Below are 22,292 nucleotides of genomic sequence, written 5' to 3'. Positions count from 1 at the left end.
CAAAAGCATTTTGAGTTTTAATAAAACTAGTAGGTAGAGATTTTCACAAATTGAAGATTTAAATTATCAATTAAAGATAACTTATCAAAAGACAAATGACCAAGTCATTGATGCCATAAAACAAACCCAGTGTCACAAGTAGAGATTGCTAAAGCCACAAGAATGGTGATTTCAAGAAAATAATAAAGACCATCTCTGAGTTCACCCATGCCAATCAGCTTCCTCGTTGCTAGGTCCTGTAAAGCACAAAATGAGGGAAAAATATGAGCTGCACAGTTCTAGGTTTTGGTTAATTTACCTATGGAAATGAGATTGCAAGCAAAGGAAGGTATATAAAGAACATGGCTCAATTTAATAAGAGGATTAAAAATCACATCTCCACATGACTTGGCTGAAAAAAAAAGAACCGTTTGAAATTTTAACAGGAGAATCAAATGGAATATTTTTTTCATTGGTCATGATACTCTTTTGGCAGGTCATGTGATCTGAAGCACCTGAATCAAGAATCCATTCAATTTTATCATTGGACAAAGTGATAGCCTTACCAGCGAAATTAGCCACAGGATTTATGCAATGGGTTTTCTCAAGATTAAGCAATGATATGAGTTGTGTGTACTGCTCCTTAGAAAGACCGTTGATTGGTGACCCAGTAAGATTCTCTGTTGTCTCCATGATTTTTGTATTGTTTGCTGATTTCCCACGAACTGATTTGGATTTGTTCTTCTCCCACCAATCTGGATATCCATGTAGTTCAAAACATGTTTCCCTCGTGTGTTTGTTTTTTTTACAATAGTCACAATACAACTTTGAGGTATCTCGGATTCCTGTCATAACACGAGTACTAGCAGATTTAGTATTACTTTTAGAGACAACAAAAGCAATACCTTCTATAGTTGTTCCTCTCGACGCAACAACTTGTTGCTGCCTTTCTTCTTGTGCAACCAGTGCATATACTCGCGCTAAGGAAGGTAACGGATCTGTGTTCAAAATTTGCTATCGTACTACACCATATTTTTCATGTAACTCCATCATGAATTGGTGAACTTTCTCTTTCTCTTTTTCAGCCACAAGAGCTTTGGCAGCTCCACGTGTACACGATGGGATTTGGGAATAAGTATTGTACTCATCCCAAAATCCTTTCAACTTTGTGTAATATACAGCCACTGATAAATCTTTCTGTTGAGTGTTCACAATGTCCATCTTCAATTAATGCACACGGGGTGCATTCCCTTGATAAAAATGCTCCTCTAAATCAATCCACATTTCTCTTGCAGTATCTAAATATGCCACACTGTCATGAAGAGATGAATGAATAGAATTGAATATCCACGAGATAACCATGAAATTGCTCTTTATCCAGGCTGCCACATCAGGTGAATCGGGTGCAGGATGAATGAGGGTTCCATCCACAAAACCAAATTTATTTTTGGCCAATAATGCATTTGTCATGGCTCTACGCCATGTTGCATAATTTTCTTCTTTGAGAAGGCAGGAAACCAAAGTTAGGCCCGGATTATCAGATGGGTGTAATATATATGGTGATAAAAAATCATAGGTGTTTTGGCTGGAGTTTTGGTTGATGATTTGGATATTTAGAGATGCAGAGTCATTACTCTTTTCTTGAGTCATGGTGATAAAAGAGAGTAGACCCTAATAACCTGCTCTGATACCATAAAAAAGTTGGCTCGAAAACTTAAAATCTATTTGATATGAGAGGTTCTTATAATACATACAGCCTCAGTAATTGTTGCTAATCAAAAGAAAAAAAAAGGAGCAAATCTCTCCAGTTTTCAAAGCAGCAAAAAATAAGGAAACAAAAGAAATTTCAAAATAGAAAAGAATTAGGAAACAGAAAAGAAAATCTTGGTAGATGGTTTCCAATAACTTGCTTGTTCTATATTGTCTGGAGGTGCCGTAGGTAACGGGGTAGAGATTGCAAGTAAATGGTTTTGACAGTGTGAATATGGTGACGCAGACTAATCCACAAAATTGTCCCTACAATTTATCCATTAATAAAAAGAAACGATTACATTATCAGCAGCTGATGCAAACAGATATCAATTCAGGGTGGGGCAGTCTCTAGCTTGTATTCTGAAGTGGTGGGTTATGACTTATGATCATCAATCTCAGAATAATAGAAAGAATATGAAATTTTATTTATCAACTTTTGTTATCTTTCTGGTAGGCAAATCCATGTGAATTGTGGTGGTTCTTTCGTGATAAATGTCAATGGACCACATTGACAAGTTTTGCTTCACTTGTTGCCAGAATGTAGGATTTATCATCTGCTCTATATATACACTGATAGAAAGAATGCTTCCTTATGTCTGTTAGATGTTTTTATGCATTAGCTATTTAGAAGCCTTAGATACATATCCTGCCATTACATTTATCAGTGACATAAGAGTTACAAGTTTCCGAAATCCTGCACTTGTTCATGCTAAGCAGATTATCCGAATAGTGACTGCGGCTTCAGAAATTCCCAGAGGCCACCTTGCTGTTTATGTTAGAACACCAAACTGAAAAACTTAGAAATTGGCTTCAAGACGTGTATCAATGCCACTATCCTTAAGGTTTTATTCGCCCCCACTTAAGTGTGCAAAAGAGTTACTGACGTATAAACCTCGAAGATACAATGAAGCCCAATGATTGATGGCGTTTTGCACTGACGAAATCAATCCACTGAGCACTCACCGGAGTATAACAAGATTATCAAACTTCTATAATACTTTTCTGCAGGAAAATAGTATAGAAGAAAACTTGAAAAATGTTTGAGAAAGAAGATTGAGAGATATTGTTGTTTTTTTCTTCTTTTCAATGGATAATGAGGGTCATCTTTTATAGGCATAGATGCCTGTTCTCAACAGACACTATTTGTGTCTGTTACAAAGAGTTGCTTTTGTTGATCTTTTCCCAACAGACGTGACTCTTTATAGTGTCTATTGATTTAATTTTCAACAGACACAACCCTTCTTTTCGATATGAAATCATATTTATTTGAAAATATCCAACAGTTTATGTTGGTGAATCCCAAAAGAGGCGCTTTCTGATTCCTGTTTCATTTCTTGAAGCACCCTTCATTTCAAGAACCGCTAAATCAGGCAGAAGCATAGTTTGGCTTTGATCATCCAATGGGTGGTCTCATAATCCCTGGCGCAGAAGAAGCCTTCATTGAACTTGCTTGTAGTTTGAATCGCTCATGAGAGGCAACTACCATAAGATGATGGCTAGTCTAGTAAACACCAACTTTCTGACTTTGTTAACTGAAAAAGTTCAACCACAGTTTTGAATCAAGGGTAGTTACGTACTCCAAGTTATTGTAAATTTCTCTATTTCTTTATCTAATGTTTTCTGTAAAAGAAAATTATAGTCAAAATTTACAACAAGAAGATGAATGGACTTTTTTTCTTCAGTTTTGTCCTCTCTTTTTGCCTTTGTTTTCTTTTTTTCCTGATGTCAATATAATATATTGATGTAATTAAGTATAGGATTCATGTTTCAGCTCAGGAACCCGAATGCATGTATGCCCAGAGTCATCACGTACATTTTGCCCTTCAAGCCTACATTTAAATCTGTCCTTTAATTCATATTACCCAAATATGCTCAGAAAAGTGGGTTAAAAAAGGAGTCTTCTGTACAATCAAATAATAAAAAACGGATTCTTCTGTAAGGCTACCCTTATAGTTGGCGACATGTACCAGAAATTTCGTCAGTCGTAGGACTTAATCTTTCTCTCTCCACGGCGTAACTTGGTTGCAGCAGGACATAGACAACAATTAGGTTAAATGAAAATCAGTTGGGTTCTGATGAGGTCTAATTGTAGTTTGTAGGGCACACTTCAGGCGCTCTTCAGAAGGGTTTGTCTAACAAGTTAATCCACCGAAGGAACACATGCATGTGAGTTGAGTTAGGACATGCTATAAATACTCCTTGAGCGGCTGCTAGCTTCGATATTTGTTGCTGTTTAAGATTTTGTATGGGTATAACAGCCTTGGAAAAATTAGTCCTCCAAGATTGTATAGATCTTCAGCAGGACCAAAAAACTAGTCAAACTAGTATGGTCTACTGCTCTGAACAAACGACAATTAAATCAGGTGCAGATAACCAATTTATGCAGACAGAGAATTTCGTATGAGGATGCTTGTTACGCCGATATCAAATAGATTTATATCACATATATATTATCGACTTTAACTCCAGAATTACATGATTTAAGTGGGTCCATTAATTGTTGGTCATTCTCAAAGAATGGCTGGGCAATAATGCATTCTAACAGATGTACATTAAAATCAATAGTCACCTATTTCTTGATGATCTGTTGGAAGACACAGCCATGTGATTCTGAGCTTTTTATGTCTTTCAATCAAACCCCACCAGAATGCATCTCGACCACTCAATCTGAAGGTCATTGGTTTCCTATATGCTTTCTTCCATCTATATATACAAGTGCATTATCCACACAACAGCCAAGACATTCTCACATCCTCCTCTACTACCAAATCCTAGCATTCTTGTTTCAAGTCTGCTCTGCTATTTTTCGTACTCCAAATTACTAGTGGAAATGGCTATCCGTGTCCCTAGAATTATGCATGCTAGGCAGATTCTTCGTCAATCTAAACTTTTTTCAAATCAAGCAGCCTCCACCTCAACGGATATTCCCAAAGGATACTTTGCAGTTTATGTTGGGGAGAGCCAGAAGAAGCGATTTGATGTTCCAATTTCAGTCTTGAATCAGCCTTCATTTCAGAAATTGTTAAGTATTCTGAGGAAGAATTCGGATTCAATCATCCTATGGGTGGTCTCACAATTCCTTGCAGAGAAGAGGTCTTCATTGATCTCACTTCCCGCTTGCATTAGCTTGCTACAGCTAAAATTACGTAATCAGCAGATACAATTTTTTTGTCCATTGATGTACATCCTTCTGTTTCTTTGGCAGAAAGAGATGATGAGCAAATGTATACCCTTCTGGCCAATTTTTTTAATACAAATTATACTGTTTCAATTATCAAATTTTGCTTTCAATTATTCTAATTAAAACATTGTTAAGTTGCTGTTGCTCTATTCCAAGATCCAGTGTTATATTTTCATTTCTTTCAAAAGCTATACGATAAAGAATTTCAGATTCTATTAGGCATTGGAATAAAGAATACCTTCAACTCTTTGATTTCTTGAGTAATTAACAAGACGTCAGGTTCCACTCCCGTCAAAATCCACTTATCTCCAATTTTCGTGTCTGAATATGGAACAATCGGGGAATGGCATTGGCAGCCCATGGCAAAACTCCTCGCTCCAATTACAAGTCTTGGATCCCACTTGCTTGCCTAGATAAAGTAATTCTAGTTTTTCCAAAAAAATTAATGCACAGAAACTAAAAAACATTGAAAGAAAGAAAATCAGGAATATCACTTATGTTATTGTTGTTAGACAGTATTTAATTATTGGATAGTAACCCAAAAACCTGATAACAGTAACAGTTTGGCAATTTTACTTGTTTATATTTCCTTCATGTCCGAAGCATGTTGTAGTCAAGGTAACAGATCGCCATCCATTTAAATCTTGGGAGCAAAACTGCCTTTTTTTTTTTTAGGGTAATAAGTTGTAGGCCAGGCCAGAGTTTTTGTCAATGGACACAAGATCATAATTATTCAGCACCTAATCTTTTGTGAATGGTTGGAAGGCAGAACCGCGTGTAACCTCTTGATCTAGGTCTGAAGCAGTCCCTGGTGTTTTTCTCCCGCAGGCTGCAGCCTCAAGCTAAGCAAGGAGAATGCTTGCGGTGATATGGGAGCCAGACCGTATTGTCCACCAAAGTTTAAGCTTGAGTAGTAAACAGTCCTTGGCTAGCAGCCTCATGCTGTAAAGCATGTCGGTCCATTATTCCTGCATCTACATCCATATCAAACTCTCAATTCTCATTTGTTCTCCATCTACGTCAAATATCCAACTGTTCCTTTCGAATCTTTTGCTTGTCCCCCGGTTGGTTTAATTTCGGTGGGAACATTGGAACCAAACAAATCAATATGACAGCTAATAAGTTTATCAAGAATTACACGCTACTAACCCAAGATCAAAAGTGCCAAAGCTCTCTAAACTCTCTCTTTTACTTTCTGCCAAGAAGACATGAAGACCACACTTGCAGTTGGTCTTTCACACAAAGCCCCTTTTTATTCCCAAATCTTGAAGTGTAGGGCACATTGTCCGTCAACAAACAGACCACTGTATGAATTTCAGCCCCTAATCTTGTAGAAGACTTGGAAGACAAGACCATGTGATACCTCTTAAGCAATATCCTACGGTAACCCGAGCAAGCCACTCATTTCCATATTTCGGAGGACTTTCACCTATCATTATTCTATATATAGCAACATATTTTGATCACAGACTACAGCAAACTCAAGTCTGCACATTACAACCTCTCAAAAGCCTCCCCACAGAACAAACACTTCTGAATTCTTCCCCATATTTTCGTCTAAAGGATTTAGCAACAAAAAGATATGGCTATTCGTCTGCCTGGTGTTGTCGCTGCTAAGAAAATTCTCCGCCGCTCTCCTCTGACTTCAAATAAAATAGCTTCAATGTCTTTAGATGTACCAAAAGGCTTCTTTGCAGTTTATGTTGGAGAATCTGAAAAGAAGAGATTTGTTGTTCCCCTATCATTCCTGAGCCAACCTTTGTTCCAAGATTTACTAAGCATTGCTGAAGAAGAGTTTGGTTTTAATCATCCAATGGGTGGTTTGACAATTCCCTGTCATGAAGATATGTTCATTGATATAACTTCTCGCTTGGATAGACCATAAGAGAAGGCAACAAATACCTTTTTCTTCTTTTTTTTTTTTTTTGTGTGTGTGTATACGAGAAACACCCAATTCAATGTAAATACCTTTTTCCTCTCCATTTTTTGGCCAAAATGGCTTTTGTGAAGGGCAAAAAATGGTTCCAAATGAGTGGAAAAGGAATAGAAATCTTTCTCTTTTTCAAACATATTCTTACGCAATCGACATTTGATCCTATAGTTTATTAACCAAATTGGAATGGTGGTCCTGTATGTTAAACGGAAATCAAATATTTTTGCATTCAGAGTCACAGATCAATCATTTACATTTCTATAACAGACAGCTTGCTTTCATCATTGAGATGATTGCCTATACTATAAATTACATGGATCAGACTCCTTGGAATGATGCTAAAATCAGATCCTAGGAATGTAACTACATGTATTTCCTTTAGTCACATTTTAGATCAGATACGGGGCTAAGACTAAAAGAAGGTTCAAAGACAAATGAAATGGAAAGGGCAAAATGGTTCCAAGGTAGACCCAGATTAGTTCAGAAACAGATCATATGATAATTATCCCAGGGAAGACTAACATACCTCATTTCCTTGGCTTTTATGTCATTTTTCTATTGTTTATGGTAATTAGGGTTAGTATACATTTATTACTTTCTGGGGGCTTACCTCTCCTTATCTTTTCTCCTAATTTTCCCCTTCAATTAGACTTAACAAGTGCAGTCAAAATCTTGCTTCATGTCTGAGGCATGTTTCCAATCCCAAGTTGAAAAGAATCATGAATTTAATATAATTTTATTATATTAAAATTTAAGGGAAAAGAATCATGATCTGTCAATGGAATGCAATACAATTTTTCTCTCTATAAATCTTCTGAATAATTTGAAGACAAAACCACATGACAAGATACAAAGTCATGAACTATGTGATGGACACTCGCTACAGCTGGTGTCCTTGGCTTGCATTGCAACTCATCAAACTGATCTATCCACTTCCTTTTCTGCTCCATTTTATTTCTTCAGCAATTAGTGTTTACAACCGCATGCAAGTCTGCAATCAACACCCAACATTCTACCATTTTGCCCGAACGCCTAATGAATTTGTTGTCTCGAGCATGTCCTTTATCTAAAGAGTTGATCAAATCTTCATTAAAGATCTCAATCAAAAATCCAACTGTCATTTTCCTTTAGTTCTACATATACATCAAGTATCTATCTGTCCCCTTCCAATCTTTTTCCTGGCCCTGGATTGCTCTATTTGCTAAGTTGTGGGGCACAGTGTTTGTCAACAGACAAACAGTATGATTTTTCAGCCCCTAATATTTGACGAGGTGTTGGAAGACAAGACCATGTGACACCCTCTTGAGCAATGTCCTAACCAATTGTTTCATAGCCACTCACTCAAAGATTGTAGAAAAATTTTTACATTTCACCCTTCTCTATATATACACCTACATATTTTGATCACAAGCCACAGCCAACTCAAGTCTTCACATTTTCTTTCAAAGAAAACACCAAGGAAAGAAAATGGCAATTCGTCTGCCTGGTGCTGCTAAACATATCCTCCGCCGGTCTGCTCTGACTGCAAACAAAAGATGTTCAACTTCTTTAGATGTACCAAAGGGGTTCTTTCCGGTTTATGTTGGAGAATCCCAAAAGAAGAGATTTCTGGTTCCTCTGTACTTCTTGAACCAACCTTTGTTTCAAGATTTGCTAAGCAAAGCTGAAGCAGAGTTCGGTTATGATCATCCAATGGGAGCTGTCACAATTCCATGCCCTGAAGATGCGTTCTTGGATGTTACTTCTCGCTTGAATTGATCATGAGAGAAGCCAACTACCAAATTTTGTACATCAAGAAAAGCTAATTCAATGTAAACATTCATTTTTTCCCTCTGTTTTTAACCAAAAAAGGATTTTGTCAAGGGGAAGAAAAATTTACCCCACGGATGCAACACAAATTGTTCCCTTTTCCATAATGGAGACATACTTTAATCTTTCCTCTCAATTCAATTTTGTTCCTATATTCCTATTATGCTAGTCCTTGAACTTTCTTTCTTTATTTTTATCAAGGGAAAATTTCCCTTCTAACTGTAATAACGGCTGATTGGTTAAATGACCAACCTACCCTTTTGGAAGAAGGTAATGCATTTTGAGGACTCCATAATTTTTTGTTCCTACAGTTTACATGAGCTTTGAGTCCATCACCAAAGTTTTGCAAATTTTATCTCAAACAAAGAATCTAATAGCCACTGAAATCCTTCATTCAGACTTGCTTAAAAAAGGTTTGCTTTTTGTCTCTCCTAATATCCAAAGCAAACTCATTTTCACTTATGTCACATGCCTTGGCGGAAAGCCCAACCTTAAAATCGTAACCAACTGCTTCAAATCCATAAACCCCAAAAACCCAGTACCCTTTAATGTAATTATATCTGATTTTTCAAAACATGGATTTGCCTTTTTTGCATTGAAAACCTTTTCTTATATGCACTTCAATGGCATTTCCTTGGATACTTATGCTTTGTGTGGTTCCTTAACAGCTTCATCCTCATTGAGAAATGCTGAATTTGGTAGACAAATTCATGCCCACTTGGCAAAATCTGGTTGGCTTTCGAGTGTCTTTGTGGGCAGTGCTCTTGTTGATTTGTATGCGAAATTGTCACTTATTGCTGATGCAGCTGTGCTGTTTGATGAAATTCCTGTGAAGAACTCTGTTTGTGCAAATGCGCTTTTATCGGGATTTTGTGAGGCTAAGTTGTGGGTTGAGGGACTTGAACTAGTTAGGAAGATGCCTCAATTGAATTTGGATTATGATCATTTCACATTATCAGCTATTTTACGTGCATGTGCAGGGCTTTCGTCCATTGAATTGGGGAGGCAGGTGCATGCATATTTGATCCGTAAATTATATAACTTGGGGGATGATGTGTTTTTGCAAAGCTCATTAACTGAGATGTATGCAAAATGTGGGTTGGTGGTCAAGGCTTTGCAAGTTTTCAGTTTGGCAGGGCTAAGATTGAGTGGGGAGAAAAGGAGGGATATTGTTCTGTGGACTTCAATGCTTGGTGTGTATGGAAGAAATGGCCATTTTGAAGAAGTGATTTTGTTATTTAAAGAAATGTTGAAGGAAGGGATCAAACCAGATGAGGTGGCATTTGTGACAGTCATCTCGGCTTGTGGTCACACTGGTCAAATAAGACTAGGTCTTGAGTATTTTGATTCCATGACTCACGTTTACAAGTTGATTCCTGGCCCAGAGCACTACAGTTGTGTGGTTGATTTACTATGTAGGGCTGGTGAGTTGGAGAAGGCTTGGAAGGTGGTCAATGAGATGCTCCAGAAAGGTCACAGCAATGGCAGTATTTCCTTGTGGGGAGCACTGCTCAGTGCTTGCAATGACCATGAAAATGTTGAGTTGGGTAAGTTTGCCGCTAAAAAGGCACTTGAGTTGGATCCCCAGAATGTTGGAATTTATGTTAAGCTATCTAATTTATATGCTAGATTTGGAATGTGGGATGAGATTGGCCAGTTAAGAGAGTTGATGAACCAAAGAGGATTAAAGAAAGATGTTGCCTTTAGTTGGATTGAAGTCACTAGTTGAATGGAGCAGAAATTTAATTCTCAGAATGAAACATATAGGACGATGACGGTGTTATATAAATAGATGAGATTCTGAAGCATACAGTTCACCAAATTGACCATAACACAGATTCTGTATCTATCATCCTTGTGATCTGTCTGATAACTCTTGAAATGTCAATGGGAAACGGTGGCAAGGGACAAATCAAACAGCTTTGGAGGTGATTATGTTCATGTTAGCAAAGGGAAGTGCATCATCTTCACTTTGGTGGTTTTGATAATTGGTCAAGTAGCTGTTTAAGTGAGGACTCATACCTTGAATATGTATACTTCAGAGAAAAAAATGGAAAAGGAAACGCAGACCTTGAAGACTTTTGTTTCTTAATATAGATTACTCTCTAAGAAACTCTTACAGTTGCATGGTATCATTGGCATGGCTTTACAAGCTGAAATGAATGTATCACTGCATCTACTTTGCAATTTGAACTCTATGCCTTTCTTTTTTCTTTTGAAAGATGCTAAGGCAGTACATGTATGGTTTAACAAAATACTTTCAGAAATAAATGTAACTTTATGTCAATCACTGTCGTAAGCTTGTGATTCCACTATCTTTTGTTATCATTGTATGTAGAATTTTATGGCTTATTTCACCCTTATAAGGATTACTTCATTGAGAATTATGTCCAATGAAGATGGAACTCGACTGGAACTTTTGGATTTCATACTTAAACTGCAAGTTCTTAGGAAAAGTAAATCCTAGTAAGTTAGCTACCTATATGAACTCAACTATGTCCCAAAAAATTAAAAAAAAAATCTAACATAACTTCCTCTTATTAACTCATATAAAGCCTTCATGGAAACCCCCAAACTCTATTGTAAGTCTATTTAAGACCCTCGTAAGAGAGCCATCGGCCCCTGCTCAAATATTTCTTGATGGTCACTCTCCCCCAATTCAAGTTACAGCATGTTTTGATGCAGTAGCAGCAAAAACCACTGCATACCGACAAGGATCAAGTGTTAAATGCTTATTAAACCAGCCAATGGCAGCGTCCAAAACATTAAAAAGAAAGGGCCTTTTGGTCATTTAAAAGTGCACTAGTCCGCCGATCACATGGCATGCCGCTCTGTTATTGGTTAAGAACATGACAGCTAGGGAAAACCTCTCTTACGCAATCATTTCCTCAAACCCTAATGCGCTGCAAACCTGTCCAGGTAATGAAGGGGATCGAAAAACCCTAACGCTCTTCGATTTGAACCGTGATTGCTCACAAGGTTGTTTCAAGAAGGACCATCATCGAAAAAGCACCGTCCAGATCAACCGGAGATTAGCGGGGCCGCACTCAAATCCCAGCGCATCAAGATGGGCAAACCCGAAGACACTGAAAAGAAGGTAATTTTGCAAAATCTTATTTCAAATTTGGACATTTACCTATTTCTTATATCACTAAAATAACATCACCCAGAAAGCCAAAAAAAAAGTGGTTTCTTTTCATTTCAAAGCAGTTTCTTTAAAACTCTGTTTCGAAATTGCTCTGTTTCAGCTATTTGTGCGGGGTTTCATTGATTTTTGGAGCTAGAATTTGTCATCATTTTAAATTTAGAGCTTTACCCATTATTTTAGTAATCAAAATAATGTTACCTACAAAACAAAATTAGTTTTTGACCCTGAATGCACTATAAAATTAAGTTTTGAAGTTATAGTATTATAGCAGTAAAAACAGAGTTTTGTTGAGGAATATTTTATTGCGATGTTTTGATGATTCTTGTGCAGAAGAAGCTGAAAGATGTTGAAATAAGTGTTCCTATTGTATATGGTAACGCTGCATTTTGGCTTGGTAAAAAGGCAAGCGAGTGAGTATTTACTAAACACTTGAAACTATGCTTCTCTCGTTTGTAATTTACACGTACCAATATTTTGTTTGTATTTTTGAATGCTGAATTAAGGTATCAATCTCATAAATGGACTGTCTATGTTCGCGGGGCAACAAATGAGGATCTCAGTGTGGTGGTAAAGCGGGCTGTTTTTCAGTTGCATTCCAGTTTCAATAACCCTACAAGAGTTGTGGAGTCAGCTCCATTTGAGTTATCAGAATCAGGGTGGGGTGAATTTGAGATTGCCATTACTCTTTACTTCCACAATGATGTTTGTGAGAAGCCCTTGAACCTGTGAGTTGCTTTGCCTGTTAATCCGGTTTTAATATAATTGGAATGTTTCTGAAATAGCAGAAATTTAGCCGTAATAAAGTCATTGTTCAATTAGGAAATTGTTAAAAAAATGTACAGAAAAGTTTAAAATGATTTGAAGAATAATAATACAATTATGTTGCATTTGAAACTACTTCTATGTGTTGTAATTTTTATGTTGTAGATAAAGTCATTTGGTCTACAGTGGATCACTGTTAACGTCTCTAAGGCCAGATTCATGCTACATCTGTATCATGTTAGCATGAATAGATTGCATTCTACCATTAATGTTTCTCATTAATGAATTTCGTTTTATTAGATATAACCATGAGATATATGAATTGCTTTATTTTATTGTTTTCTCATTCTTTTAACATCATTCAGTTTCATAAAGAATTCGATTAGTATCGGACTGAAACATTGAAATAGCCAGCAGATATAATGTTTTGACTGTGACCAATCAAATGTTGGATTCTTGATTTTGTTTTTTCTTCTCAACTGAAGATATTTAGTGATTACTGGGTTTACTAACAATGATTCAGTTTTTAATTGATGCAACTCTCATGACCAAAATCACATATCACTTTCTCTATTGTGGAAAACCAAAAACCTAAACAAAGCTTCAAGGTCAAATATTGATTTTAAAATTTTTTTCTCAGATATCACCATTTGAAGTTATACCCAGAAGATGAATCTGGCCCTATGTCGATTAAGAAACCTGTAGTTGTGGAATTCTACAATGAGATTGTGTTCACAGAACCATCAGAGAGTTTTTTAACTCGTGTGCAGAATTATCCGGCAGTAACCTTCCCTAGATTACCAGCTGGTTTTACTTTAACTTCCTCAGGTATATCCCCAAGCTTTATTCTTCTTTTTTTTTTTTTTTTGTTAACATGCTTTTGGTTAATGAGCATACTTCTAAATCACTCACAGCACCGATTGAAGATGAAAGTAAAAGGAAGAGAGGTGACACTAAGGACCATCCCTTAAACCAGTGGTTCTTGAATTTCTCAGAAGCAGATGAGCTATTACAACTTGCAGCTGCTCGTCAGCAGGTAAGCAAGGATGTTTTGCTTCACATCCCAAACTAAATGTTCAAGTATGGCCAGTGCATACCATTTTTCATGGCATTAGTTTTGGTTTCGTGAAGAGAAACTTGTAACTCATAAGCAATTTGGAAAAGATGACGATTCCTTTAGCTTTGGGTAGATATCTCATATTCATATTTGGGCTTCAGGAAGAGTGAGTAAAGTGATGGAAAATGTTAAGACTATGATATATACTCATTAAATTGAAACTGCATCAGTGGAGTTGCTTGGACCCAGTAAGGCATTAAATTGAAACGGCAAAACTGGCTTCATTCTTGAATTAAAACAGCTCAGTTAGGGTTTGGTAAAATGGCATTTGATCATGCTGACTTCTTTTCCCAGTATTATACTGAATTGTTTCTTATTAACATATTGTACTTCAATAGGATTTTCTGTTTGGCTGTACAATTTATCTGGGGTGAGGGCTTTGGCTAAACCCTTCTCTATGGAGGGACTATAAGTTAATTACGCTTAAAATGTTCAACTTTTTCCTGAAGTTTTTCTGTTAGTAAGAAAAAAAATACAACTCAAATTCTTTACTTTTTTATTTATTAACAAGCCTATAATACTAAAAGATAATCTCTTCCAACAATCCTGAACTGTTTAACAATTCTAGGATTAAATTTCACCCATGCATATATTGTGAATTGCTTACTATCACTTAACTACAAATTTTCATTTTTTTTTTAATTTGCCATTATATTACTGGGTTCGATTGGGTTTCAAGCCCAGTATTTTGCACTTCATAGGATGAGTGTCCTGGATGCCTTTTTCAGCTTCCATGGTCGTAGTTTGTTTTCTATCAAACTCATTCACCGACACCTTTTCAAAATGCATTGTTCCATTATTACACAAGATGTCAACAAATTCAAATATTTTGACATTTTAATCATGATTTGTAGGTGCAAGCTCATATTGCTAAGCTTAGACGACAAATCAGCGTGATTGACGGGCAGAATCAACAGTTTAAATCTTCCTCTGACCAGTGAATTTATTATACTAGTCCTTCAAATTTTGAGACTTTCACTTCCAGTTGAAATTGATTTTGCGGCAAAGGCACATGATGGCATAGTAATGTAACTCTGAGATGTATTATCTGACACAGTTGTCTCTTTCTTTTTTGTTCATTTTCATGGCTTTTGAGCCCTGTACTAATAAACAAAAGGCACAAAGAATTTGTATAATTCCTCTGTTTAATAGAAGGCAAATTCATTAATTGAAAAACACCAGTTTCTGCTAAGTGCTTTTGAAAACCCTTAAGATGTACACAAGTACATGCTGCCTGAAAGTAAAAATACGGGGAAATATCAGAACTAGTTTAAGTCGGGAGGACGATTTTTGATTTTCTGCAGTTTCTAATAAGTTGTGGAGCTACAATTCACTGTCCCGCTAGGAGGACTGAAAAGACTAAAGTTTAAAGTGGCAACATAATTTGTTTGAGTGAGAAACTGAGAACTATGGCCAAATTGATATTAAGTGTCAGCAGTAAAGACTGTATGGAGCCAGGGAATAGAATCATGCCATTCGGAGCTAGGACAAGTTAGAATCATTCAAATCATATTCTCGTATTCTTTTCATGGTTAAAAGGAGATGGTCATCTCCCTTCTGTTGACTGCTAGGATTTCTGTAATAATTGAGTCAGGCGAAGGCCAGAGGATATATGGCTGATCAGTCTTTATGGTGATCTTCTACTAGTATATCAGTTTCTAGTTAGATATGGATCTAACTCTTTGCTGCTATTATTTTAAAGTAGCACTCGTCCTGTGTTTGATTGGTTACTTCCGTCTCAATGTTTTCCTCTGCACTTGTTTATCTTTGACGTGGTAGAATTGGGCTGCCAAACTTGTATCATTATCGAGTTTTTACAGAGTTCCTGATCACCTCTCGTATTGTTGGAGTGTCTCTAGATGAATTATACGGTAGATCATCTCAAATTTACAACAAAGCTGAGGGCCCTTCTCCAGGTACTGAAGTCAGTCCTTGTGATGCCCTTAGGTTAGGTTGTAATGGAAATGGGGTCATCAGCTCTGGCATTTAGATGGGTCCTGTCTTTGCTGTCAGTGTCAATTCAATATAATTCCATTGTCGTCATCATCTTGGTTTTTCAAATACCAGGTACAGGTCTATCCTTAATTCTCATAACTCCTTCTTAAATTTGTTATAGTGGGTCCAAACCTAGCAATTGCACGGAGACCTTCCTTATCTAGGCTTCTCATACCCAAGGTGCTAATCTATTTTGTGTATTTACTGAGGTTTATACCATTGTCCTTACAGCTGTTATGAGAAAGTCCTTAATTATAACCCCCTGCCTGATTGATTATCTCACTCTCCGTCTATTAGGAGCTTTGTTTAGATGATTTCCCCTAAAACATACATAAGCAAAATTATTTTCATGACTTTGATGGCATCACTTCCTGCCATCTGACCAGGGAGTATGCAGAGATAGACAACCTATCTTTTGTTACTATTACTGACGATTGTTTCCGCATAAGCTTAAGTATCCAAAATCTACTTTGTTATGCATGTCATAATCTTGTAGCTTAGGCACCTAAGACTACCCAAGTAATCATAATTCTTAAACTAACAAGGGGATGAACCAAAGTGTTTGGTTCTGTCAATGTATAATCGGAGTAGGTAGTGATGTAGATAATGGCATACTAGAATGAAGTTAATATTATGTAGTACGATATCAGTCCATGAGTTCCAAGTAGTAAAAGCTGGTAGAAAGAACAATAATGACTTAGGTTGATGACTTAAACAATTTGTCTGATAAAAGATTCCAAGAAGGCAGTTTACAGTTTTTTGAATGATGGCTTGGGGTAAAAAAGTATGTGTTTGCGGTTTGAAAGTAGTTGGAATGATCTCACACAGGACCTTACAATGTTGTCTTTTACAGGAGAGCCTGGGAGCAAGAGTAACATGGCCTTCATGTGCTAAACAAAAGGCAAGTCTTTTTCAAACTATAAAGGAAAAATTGCCTCAAGCCTCCTGGCTCAACAGTGCACCGTATTTCTGTGAGCAATGGTGGGCCTGTCTCGTCTCCTGTTTTTTTCATCCACTCTCCCCCATCCAATCTCATTCACAGAACATGCAAGAGTGTCTCTCATGGATAGCGACCTTTGGGGTAATTTTTTTGCTGTCTTTTTTCCCCTGTTTTACCCGTAAATCATGCATTAATCTCTCATCACCTGTCAAAGGAACAACTCTCACTCAGTTTCTGGATCTCAAAGGAACAATGCCGTTCGTACTATAAAAAATGATATGGCCATGGATTTGCACTTTAGTGGTATTCCAGTTGGCTCTCATATCCATAAGACCTTTAAAGCCTAAACCAATGTACTTATGTTTTGTGCCTGCGGGGGTATTTACTTATTTATCTGTTTATGTCATGAACAATTTGGGGGTCTAGCTTGAGAAAAACGAAAGGAGAAGACAGAAATGCAGGACAGTGCCGTATCAGGCATTAAATCTGGCCATGTTTCATCAGTTTCTGAGCCTTAGAACATGGAGAGATATAACTTTTTTTGAAACTGAACTAGGCTGGAGAAGGTATCAGTGGTGCACAATTGAAGCAGCATTATATTGCCTCTAACTACAACGTTTCCTATTTGGTGGTGGAGATTTTAGCAGGACCACGTGCAAAGCCATCTTGTCCTTGGGACATTCTTTCCCAGCACCCAACACAGCTCTAATGGATTTATCAAATTAAAACAGAAAAGAAAAACACATAATTCCTTTTTGTGTTTCATTCTATAGTCACAATGCATGCATCCTTGCTGCATTCTCGATCACCTTACTCATTTGTACAAGTTTGAGAGGCTATAACTAATTTGATTTAAGGGTTCATTTGGCATTGTGTTTACGAAGTTAAAATGCATTTTTCATAATAATTTTTGAGCCAATCATGTAAGAATTTAGAGAAGAAAATACCGTAACAAAGGAGTATGACATTTTTTATCTATTCATTCACTAATAAGTGAAATTTTTTTTACTATATTCAAATATTTAGTTCAATAATTGATAAGTGATCTTTACTTAAAATACGAGGGACAAAGAGGTGTCATTTGGTGTTGTTGATGGAATAAACTAAGAATATCTTATACTCATGTTCAAGTAGAATATTAAACAATATAGGATACTAGTCTAGAGTAGTCCTAGGTCAAGAATTTTACTTCATTTTGTTTGTTTTTGGATTAAGCAATTTAAGACAGTAATAAATAAATGCCAGAATGGGCAGATGTTGGAGAGAGAGGGTTTTATGCCCTGGCCTGACCTGGCTTCTTAATGTGCATTTTCTGATGGAAATATGACTAACTGAACTGAGGTCAAAACCTGCAAATCTAGCAGTAAAAAACACATGGGTTGCTGCAAAACTTTTGGATTCTGCCATGGAGAAGTGTTGTTTTCTTCTGCCTCTCAGACCACAGAATCACAAGCCCAACAATCACAAAAATCCAAAACAACAAAACTGCTGTACTCTCTAGTACACTTATTATCGGTCCGTGATTTCAGGTAGAGAGAGAGACAGACAGAAAGATGATAGGGCTTACTGTAGTAATTAAATAAATAGCCTAAGACAGATTGCAAGTTAGGCAAAGAGAAACCTCTTTTTCAAAGAGCAGGGGCCTAACTTGGTAGTTGGTATTAGGGTTAGGGGAAGCCTTTTAGTAACCTTATTTCAACATTTCTTTTCCTTTTAAACAATGGAAAAACAAAAGGAAAAGAGCAGGGGGAAGTTAAAACCTACTCACAATATTTTCACTAGGATGTGACCTTAAAGAGAGAATCTAGTCCTTGAACACTTCACAGAGACCTAAGGTCCTAAACAAAGCAACATGCAAACAATGAACCTTGTACAACTACTGAGTATTGACCTTAGAGCCACTTGCTAGAGCATATTGTAACAGAGTCTATTTTCCTTCCACGGCCATTTTGATTACATAATAAATTTATACAAGGGGCCAAAAGTGCAGATCTGCATCCGGATGATAACGACATAAACCAATTTACTATATATCATAAATATAAAGAGCAGAGAAGGGGATGCCATTTCTGCTTAGCTCAAGTGGTGAAAATGCAAGATGAGATGTAAGTTTGGGGCGTAGTGCTCTCTCCTGTAAAGGCAAAAAACAGAGCCAAGAGAGGGGAAGGGAGAAAAAATTGAGGATCAGTGGAATAAACCTAAATGCCTAGATAGGGAGAGAGGGAGGGAGGGTCCATGTTGTCATTAGGAGGGCCAACATGGAATAGAGATGCAAATGGGTTTGGCTCCCACCATGTCCTTGCACACATAACACGTACCCCAAAACACCCGTGGTATGTCCTTTGCCCCCACACTCCCACATGACCCCCCTGGCCCTCTATCCCTTTCTCTCCGTCCAACTTTTTTCATGAATAAATACCCCCTCAATCCTCAATCCTCAATCCTCCCACACCATTCCCTCTCACCCCTGCTTCACTCTCTTATCCCTCCCCTTTCCTTCAAGCCACAAAAACCTTTCTTTTTCACCAGCTGCAAAACAATGGCAATTAGAAAATCATCCAAACTGCCTCAAACCGCAGTTCTCAAGCAAATTCTCAAGAGATGTTCCAGCTTAGGAAAGAAACATGGCTACGACGAAGATGGGCTCCCTCTTGACGTACCCAAAGGTCACTTTGCCGTTTATGTTGGCGAAAACAGAAGCAGATACATTGTCCCCATCTCATTCTTGACTCACCCTGAATTTCAATGTTTGCTTCGACGAGCTGAGGAAGAGTTCGGGTTCGACCACGATATGGGCCTTACTATCCCCTGTGAAGAAGTTGTTTTCCGCTCTCTCACATCTATGCTTAGATGAAAAGTATGGAAAAAAAAATTTGATATGAAAGGGTTCGCTTGGAGAAGATGCCCAAGAGAAGTAGCAGCATTGTATTTGTTTAGCTAGCTTCTCTTTTTTTTAACATCATTCTTCATTGTGATTCTCGATTTTTTTTTCTTTTTGCCATTTTGAACCCATTAATTTGGGTTTTTTATGTTTAATTAGTAACTAGTGACTCTAACTTAAACCCAAGAATTAAAATTTTCTGGGTTAAATCATTTGTATAAAGTTTGTTTCCTCACAGATTGTGGTTGTAATACTGCTGTGAGAGAAGTTGGGTCTTGATTAATGAAAGCAAGGTAATCAACCTATTTAACTTCACATCCTCTCTCTCTCTCTCTCACTGTTTAGCATCCAAACTGGAGCAACAATAACATCAACCTTTTGCTAGCTTAACTAGCCAGAACAGAAACTGGATCATTTGTCAAATCAAGTCAAGGATATGTAAGTAAAACATTAAATTGTGCATCCACAGCAACATGGCTTGTCAGAGAATGTAGGGTACGTAAGCAAGTACGGAATCACAAGGTTATATTATCCAAGTTTTGAAATCAATGTACAATATAAGAACTAAGATAAGTGTTCTTGTTCTTGGGTCATTATTCACTTTTTTCTTCTTCTTTCTTTCATGCTAATTAAGAGAGTAAATATTAGAAGCTCAAAATTAAGAAAACAAGATGGGTTTGGAACCAAATGTGATAACACCGACAGACCCTAAGCAAGAGGACTGGCATCTTAAGGAGTTTGTCTTTTCCTTTTTTGGTTCATTCGAGTATGCATGTACGTTATATATGTAATTTCTCATTCAATGTATTAGTATGTATTATTTCTTGGGATGCTTGTGTTGATATATAATTAGCAAAAAACTGTAGTTGATGTATGCGATAATGACCAATTAATATATATTTTCAGTCAGACAGAATAATTTTCACATTGTTTCATGTCATTCCTTGAAGTTTCACACTCTTTCGTTTTCTTTGAACCCCAAAAATGTGATTGAAGTGTTATGTCTGCAAATTATATAAGGCACCATGGGCAGCATGTTTCAACACCAAAAAGGAGTGAAAAATGAAGGAAGGAGAAGTGATGAGAAGGAGCAAAAGACAGCATTATCCCATTTCATTGTCATCTTAATTGACTATTCGGGTCTGCTCTTGTCCTCCTGCATCAATGGTCTGATCTAATCCCCAGCCCTGCAGCCCTTCCACATCTGCATTTATCTGTTGGTTTTGACACATAACTCTCACGTCACATGACCTAAATATTCCAAAATTCCATTTCTCCTTTTCCTTCTCTTAATACCAACATCTTAATTTTATTCACAAATCTTTTTTCGCATAGGAATTTTACCTGTCTTATCTTCATCCTTTCGTGGCAGAAAATCTTCCGAACATTCCCAAATCCCAATCCTTGTGGTTCATGCATTTGGACTGGCTCTTCCTAACACTTGAATCTAACAATTAACCATGCATTGACCTCGTTTTCAAATCAAATTCTAATTGGCATTCCCATTTTTGTCGAATCAACTGTCTGCCCATTGGGGTGACCTATATCATTTAAGTAAGGTTGTTTAGTGAAAATGAGAATGCATTTTTGTTCAGATATATATATATATATATATAATCCCTAGATATCAAATAAAAAAGGCCAGTTGAATCACAAGCCTTACAGTGTTGTTTTCTTTTCAACAGTTTAAAAGAGACTGTAAATTAAAGCTAACATGCGTTTGGGGGGTTAGAACTGAAGAAGATGAAAGAACTAACCCATCCATGACTTGCATAAATCTCTCTCTCTCTCTCTTCCCACACTTTGGCAGTGTTTGAGTCATAAGAGAAAACCAGGCAATGCGTGCATTGTAACTGCATAGACCACCTCTCACGTGCAAAAAAATTCCTTCTCACAACAAACAGAGTATTATTAGCATTTGGTGGTATAAGCTCGGGACCATGATCAAACACTTGAGCCGTTCATTTATGTGATTCCTGATGGTAACTGCTTTTCCATACATGGACCAGTTAGGAAGCAAAGGCTGCCTCTGGTTAGCTAGCTGGTCCTCTCTTCTCTTTTAATTAATGCATTCTTTTGCCTCTTTTCCTTCTAGCCACAAAAGCCTACTGACAATGCTCAGCTCTTCAATATAACTGCTTCTGTAACTTCCTCAGTCATAAGAATATCTTTTGCTAAGACCAAATCTATTTGAGAATTTTGCTCTTCAGAAAAATATCTTTCACCCCACCATTATTGCTATGGTGTTGTTTCATGCCCTGCCCATGGTCTCTCTCCCTTCCTCTCTCTCATGGGTCTTACTTGTCCTGATTGAAAATATATACATAAAAAACTGAAAGAATCTTAAAATTTATTCTTGTTCCACATTTACTTGTATCACATGGTACATGGAAATTTATTATTTTAGGGGAAAAATATTTATCCCCACTTGACTGCCTCCATTCACTTTTATAAGATTCAAAGTCGAACTTGAACTATAAAATGGAAAAATCATTCATCCTGAATGGAAGTTCCAAAAGTTATGTGTACTTCTCCCAACTGAAAGTATATTTTGCTTGATAACAAGGCCAGCCATCTGGCTCAGGTCCCTCTGGTTTCTTATAGCCTACAAGCCTGTAACTAGATCTGCAGAGTACTTGCCTAAAATTGATCCCAACACATAAACAAAGAAAGCTATTGTGTCTGTTCATGCTTTCCCCTCCTTTGGTTTGGTCCCCATGCATCATAATGTCGATAAAACACCAACTGTTCTTTTACCCTCTTCATTTTCTATATGAACTAGTACAAAAAGAAAA

The 22,292-nt window shown here is 37.0% G+C and overlaps 4 protein-coding genes and 3 pseudogenes across 5 annotated transcripts; 6 read left to right on the top strand and 1 right to left on the bottom strand.

The window, feature by feature from the left end:
* Nucleotides 1-201: 201 nt before the first annotated feature.
* Nucleotides 202-10,994, bottom strand: LOC149527120 (uncharacterized). The gene is made up of 6 exons (XM_089783794.1): nt 10,473-10,994; nt 7,456-7,484; nt 1,339-1,564; nt 1,095-1,176; nt 495-977; nt 202-236 (listed from the first exon to the last, which is right to left on the bottom strand). The coding sequence occupies exons 1-6, from the start codon at nt 10,482-10,484 to the stop codon at nt 202-204; spliced, it is 867 nt and encodes a 288-aa protein (XP_089639920.1). The 5' UTR covers nt 10,485-10,994.
* LOC110417624 (auxin-responsive protein SAUR23 pseudogene) lies at nt 4,386-5,002 on the top strand (annotated as a pseudogene).
* Nucleotides 5,501-7,000, top strand: LOC149527121 (auxin-responsive protein SAUR21 pseudogene; annotated as a pseudogene).
* On the top strand, nt 8,273-9,441 carry LOC110418069 (auxin-responsive protein SAUR21 pseudogene; annotated as a pseudogene). Its single transcript, XR_016351345.1, has 2 exons — nt 8,273-8,924; nt 9,323-9,441. The product of XR_016351345.1 is annotated as an auxin-responsive protein SAUR21 pseudogene (transcript).
* Nucleotides 8,935-10,941, top strand: LOC110418068 (putative pentatricopeptide repeat-containing protein At3g23330). The gene has a single exon (XM_021430687.2). The coding sequence runs from the start codon at nt 8,971-8,973 to the stop codon at nt 10,381-10,383; it is 1,413 nt and encodes a 470-aa protein (XP_021286362.2). The 5' UTR covers nt 8,935-8,970; the 3' UTR covers nt 10,384-10,941.
* Nucleotides 10,995-11,306: 312 nt separating the features above from the next.
* On the top strand, nt 11,307-14,857 carry LOC110417621 (transcription initiation factor TFIID subunit 14b-like). The gene is made up of 6 exons (XM_021430075.2): nt 11,307-11,751; nt 12,133-12,212; nt 12,306-12,527; nt 13,205-13,392; nt 13,479-13,600; nt 14,536-14,857. Exons 1-6 carry the CDS (start codon nt 11,722-11,724, stop codon nt 14,620-14,622), a joined length of 729 nt encoding a protein of 242 aa, XP_021285750.1. The 5' UTR covers nt 11,307-11,721; the 3' UTR covers nt 14,623-14,857.
* A 4,193-nt stretch (nt 14,858-19,050) lies between these two features.
* Nucleotides 19,051-19,812, top strand: LOC110417623 (auxin-responsive protein SAUR50-like). The gene has a single exon (XM_021430077.2). The coding sequence runs from the start codon at nt 19,156-19,158 to the stop codon at nt 19,468-19,470; it is 315 nt and encodes a 104-aa protein (XP_021285752.1). The 5' UTR covers nt 19,051-19,155; the 3' UTR covers nt 19,471-19,812.
* Nucleotides 19,813-22,292: the final 2,480 nt, after the last annotated feature.

Source organism: Theobroma umbraticum, unplaced genomic scaffold (assembly GCF_002168275.2).
Source record: "Theobroma umbraticum cultivar Fairchild unplaced genomic scaffold, ASM216827v3 scaffold_50.0, whole genome shotgun sequence".
Lineage (NCBI taxonomy): Eukaryota > Viridiplantae > Streptophyta > Magnoliopsida > Malvales > Malvaceae > Theobroma > Theobroma umbraticum.
Note: the sequence above shows the minus strand (reverse complement) of the source record. Positions and strands in the feature narration are given on the sequence as shown.

Coding starts and splice junctions, on each gene's coding strand:
- LOC110417623 (XM_021430077.2), top strand. CDS start 19,156: ATGGCAATTAGAAAATCATCCAAACTGCCTCAAACCGCAGTTCTCAAG.
- LOC149527120 (XM_089783794.1), bottom strand. Junction 1,565..7,455: donor AGGAGAAAAGATAAGGAGAG/GTAAGCCCCCAG, acceptor CCAAAACTCCAG/CCAAAACACCTATGATTTTT. Junction 1,177..1,338: donor GGATAAAGAGCAATTTCATG/GTTATCTCGTGG, acceptor AACACTCAACAG/AAAGATTTATCAGTGGCTGT.
- LOC110418068 (XM_021430687.2), top strand. CDS start 8,971: ATGAGCTTTGAGTCCATCACCAAAGTTTTGCAAATTTTATCTCAAACA.
- LOC110417621 (XM_021430075.2), top strand. CDS start 11,722: ATGGGCAAACCCGAAGACACTGAAAAGAAG. Junction 12,528..13,204: donor TGTGAGAAGCCCTTGAACCT/GTGAGTTGCTTT, acceptor TTTTTTTCTCAG/ATATCACCATTTGAAGTTAT. Junction 13,393..13,478: donor TTTTACTTTAACTTCCTCAG/GTATATCCCCAA, acceptor AATCACTCACAG/CACCGATTGAAGATGAAAGT.